We start from the raw sequence: 3,244 nt of genomic DNA on the forward strand, positions 1-3,244 counted from the left end.
CAAACTCCTATATTCTTGAAGAAATTGCATGCATGTGGACTCAGTTTAAGGTTACTGTCGGCACACCTTTGCAGACTGTTTAAAATGAAATGGCTACTAATTAGTAATTTATACTACTTGTTTTGCTTCCAATGTTTAAGGCCGCCAACGGTATACAAGGTTTGCAGTTTTGTTCTATATTGTAAATAATCACAATTTAGATTTGAAAGTGACAAGTGAAAAAATCTAAAACCATGGGAAATGCTACGCAATGGATGACATCAATACACTTAAGTCATAATTCAATTCAAATACTCCATATCACAATATGTTGAAAAGTCTCCACATTGAAAATTATTATAGGACCACTTCAGGGACCACCTTCGATATAGTCTAGGAATAAAAATTTGAACATTTAACATTATCCATCTTAATCTAAGATTAATTTTCCAATTATTAATTCATTCAAATATATAATTAGTAGGTCGGGACCGCTCTCTGAAGTTTATGAAATTCAAGCACCACAAAGCTGTTGTAATCTCTAACCGCCACCGTTAATTAATCTAGTTATTACTATAAATAGAAATCGGCTATGATATCAGATTCAGGATATGGAATCTTATCACAAATCATGTGTAGTGGAAGTGTTAACAACAAACAAACAAACAAAATAGATTTATTTTTGGTCTATGATTAAACAGACAGTTAATTAACTGGTGATCTATTCTCTTACAGCCCACGAACCAAGATTACAGTTTAGGCCCATGTTAAATAATTCGGCCCAGATTTCACTATTTTTTTAATGTAAAAATGAGAGATGAGAAGATAAATGAGAAACATAAAGCTGATAATCTTGGGCATTGCTAAAAAATGAAAGATGTTCAAATTCTGATTCGTCTCGCATTTTTCAAATTTTGAAAAATAAATCTTTCAATAAGTCATGACATATGAATATTTTACACTATCCCATCCTTTCATTTTCCGACAAATTAAACGCATATTTAGCACCCAATCTAAAATACATTAGACAAAACGTCATTTTAATTCAGATGTTGTCGTTTAATGTAGAAATGAAAAATGGGAAGATAAAGGAGAAACACAAAGCTAATTTGCACAAATCTCGGTTATTACAAATGATTAACATTAGTATATAACTTTGCTTATCATAAAAAAAAAATAAAAAACATATAGTCTATGTATAATAAATTAAAATAGTAGTGGAGAGTTAGAAGGAAGTGTAGATTTGCATCTGAGCTAGAATGTTGTCGAAATTGTCGGTGGATTTTTGAATGGGGTGAGAGTGCATCCCTTCATAGGTTGTGACAACCACCCCTTCATCTTTACACAGCCTCTGAATTTGCTTTTTTACATTGCAACCTTCATGCGTGCACCGGTAGTAACTTCTGCAACAATTTAATTTATTTTCTCTTAATTTACTTCACAAACACACAGTAATTAATCAATAATGAGCGCCCTATATATCATGTAACATTCAACTAGGATTAATTACTACTACGAAACAAGATATAAATAAGAGTATATACACACAAAGACACGTTAAAGTCATATCACCCTTAAATACAGAATGTAGAACCAAAAAATGGATCATTATAAAAAAACAGATAAGGTCATTTTTAGATCGTTCAGTTCATCAGTCTATCCAAAATTTCGATAATAAACTAAATGAAGTAAAAATGACCTTAAGAGTTCTCTTATAACAATTTACTAGGAGTAGTATTATTTTGGTTTGGCGTTCTGCGTTTAAAATTGGTTATGTATTGATTATTTAGCTGTATATATGTTATACATGTATGAATTGAGCAAGGTACCTTGGAAATGTGTTGTTCTTGACAGCCTTCTGACCATATTTCCTCCATCTATAACCATCATCTAGTATATCCACTTGACTTCTTGTCTGAAAAGCAAACCTAGGCTTCTTCGACTTCTTGTCTCCCTTATTGTTGTCCTTTTCCGGTACCAACCCCATCATCATGCCATCTTGATCTTCATGTTTCATCTTGCCTAAATCATGTGGAGGTGGAGCTAATAAGGGTGAAGACTCCAATACTACTCTTTGATACCTCCGAATCTGATCCAGCTCCATGTACAACAACCAGATTTAGATAGAAAATATGAGAGAGAGAGAGAGAGAGAGAGGAACAGAGAGAGATTTTGTAGTAGTAGAAGAAGAAGAATGTGTGATTGGTGTTTTTTGATAGAAATTAATTAAAGGGAGCCAAGATGAATTCAAGGCGAAAGGCGGCTATAATTTAATTCGTTCCCACAGTCGTAAACGACACGCAAAGTCTAAAAAAGAGATTAATTAATAAAAATGGTGGGTATTTTACCACTAATTTTTATCTAATCGGATTTTGTGTTTGGGCTACAATTGGATTATTTATATACCAACGGATATGTATGTATTTCATCATCAACTTTTCTTTTTCTCGTGTCATTTGTTAATTATTTTCCATACTCTAAATTGAAGATACTAGTAAGACTAAGACTAGTCGCCATGCATATTCTGTTAATAAGGTTATTCGATATCTTTTAGTCTTTGGACGACTGTGGCCTCTCTTTATTATTATTACTTGTTCCATCCGCTATTAAATTCAATACGGATTTTAAGAAATATAATAGAAAATTGATAGAAAATGATACTATCATTTTTATATAGTGTATTAATTTTATAATATAATATGAGTGATATATCATGAATTAGTGGAATATTATGGGATCTACTGATATACGAATCGAAATGAATTAGTGAATCGGAATTTCTAGTGATAGACGAACTGAAATGACAAATCTGGACTTCTAACTGCAAACGGAGAGAATATTACTAAATGTTAGAAATATTAACCCATGAAATTTACAAAAGTATAGAAGCATGCTTACATATATATTTTAGGGATATAAATACGTCCTTCTTTAAAAAAATCCAACTAATTAAAATGATATCGTTCATGATAACAGGTCTAGCCACATGTTTTGATATAAGTAGCTTGATGGTTGATTAACTGTAATTTTGATGACTTTCGATGATTTTTATTTTATCGCAATCTTTTGAAAGATTATGTTGTATTGCCTGTCGTAGTCATTTTGTTCTTTTACGAAAGGACATTTTTCCCTTTTAGAGTATCTCCAATGGCGGACGTCGCGCCGTAGTGGCGACGAAGGGCGGACACGCCCATCCCATATGCCCGTCGGATGGGCTCGGACGTCCGACCCACGGGCGGACGGACGTCCGCCACTGTGGCGACAG

General features: G+C 33.1%; 1 protein-coding gene across 1 annotated transcript; it reads right to left on the bottom strand.

Moving 5' to 3' along the window:
• Nucleotides 1-1,065: 1,065 nt before the first annotated feature.
• LOC125205639 (probable WRKY transcription factor 75) lies at nucleotides 1,066-2,190 on the bottom strand. The gene is made up of 2 exons (XM_048104697.1): nucleotides 1,809-2,190; nucleotides 1,066-1,382 (listed from the first exon to the last, which is right to left on the bottom strand). Exons 1-2 carry the CDS (start codon nucleotides 2,081-2,083, stop codon nucleotides 1,205-1,207), a joined length of 453 nt encoding a protein of 150 aa, XP_047960654.1. The 5' UTR covers nucleotides 2,084-2,190; the 3' UTR covers nucleotides 1,066-1,204.
• Nucleotides 2,191-3,244: the final 1,054 nt, after the last annotated feature.

This window comes from Salvia hispanica, chromosome 2 (genome assembly GCF_023119035.1).
Source record: "Salvia hispanica cultivar TCC Black 2014 chromosome 2, UniMelb_Shisp_WGS_1.0, whole genome shotgun sequence".
NCBI lineage: Eukaryota > Viridiplantae > Streptophyta > Magnoliopsida > Lamiales > Lamiaceae > Salvia > Salvia hispanica.

What these genes read in the sequence shown, in the direction of transcription:
- LOC125205639 (XM_048104697.1), bottom strand. Translation starts at nt 2,083, where the DNA reads ATGGAGCTGGATCAGATTCGGAGGTATCAAAGAGTAGTATTGGAGTCT. An exon ending in AAGAACAACACATTTCCAAG is followed by an intron (nt 1,383 to 1,808) that starts GTACCTTGCTCA and finishes AAATTGTTGCAG; the next exon opens with AAGTTACTACCGGTGCACGC.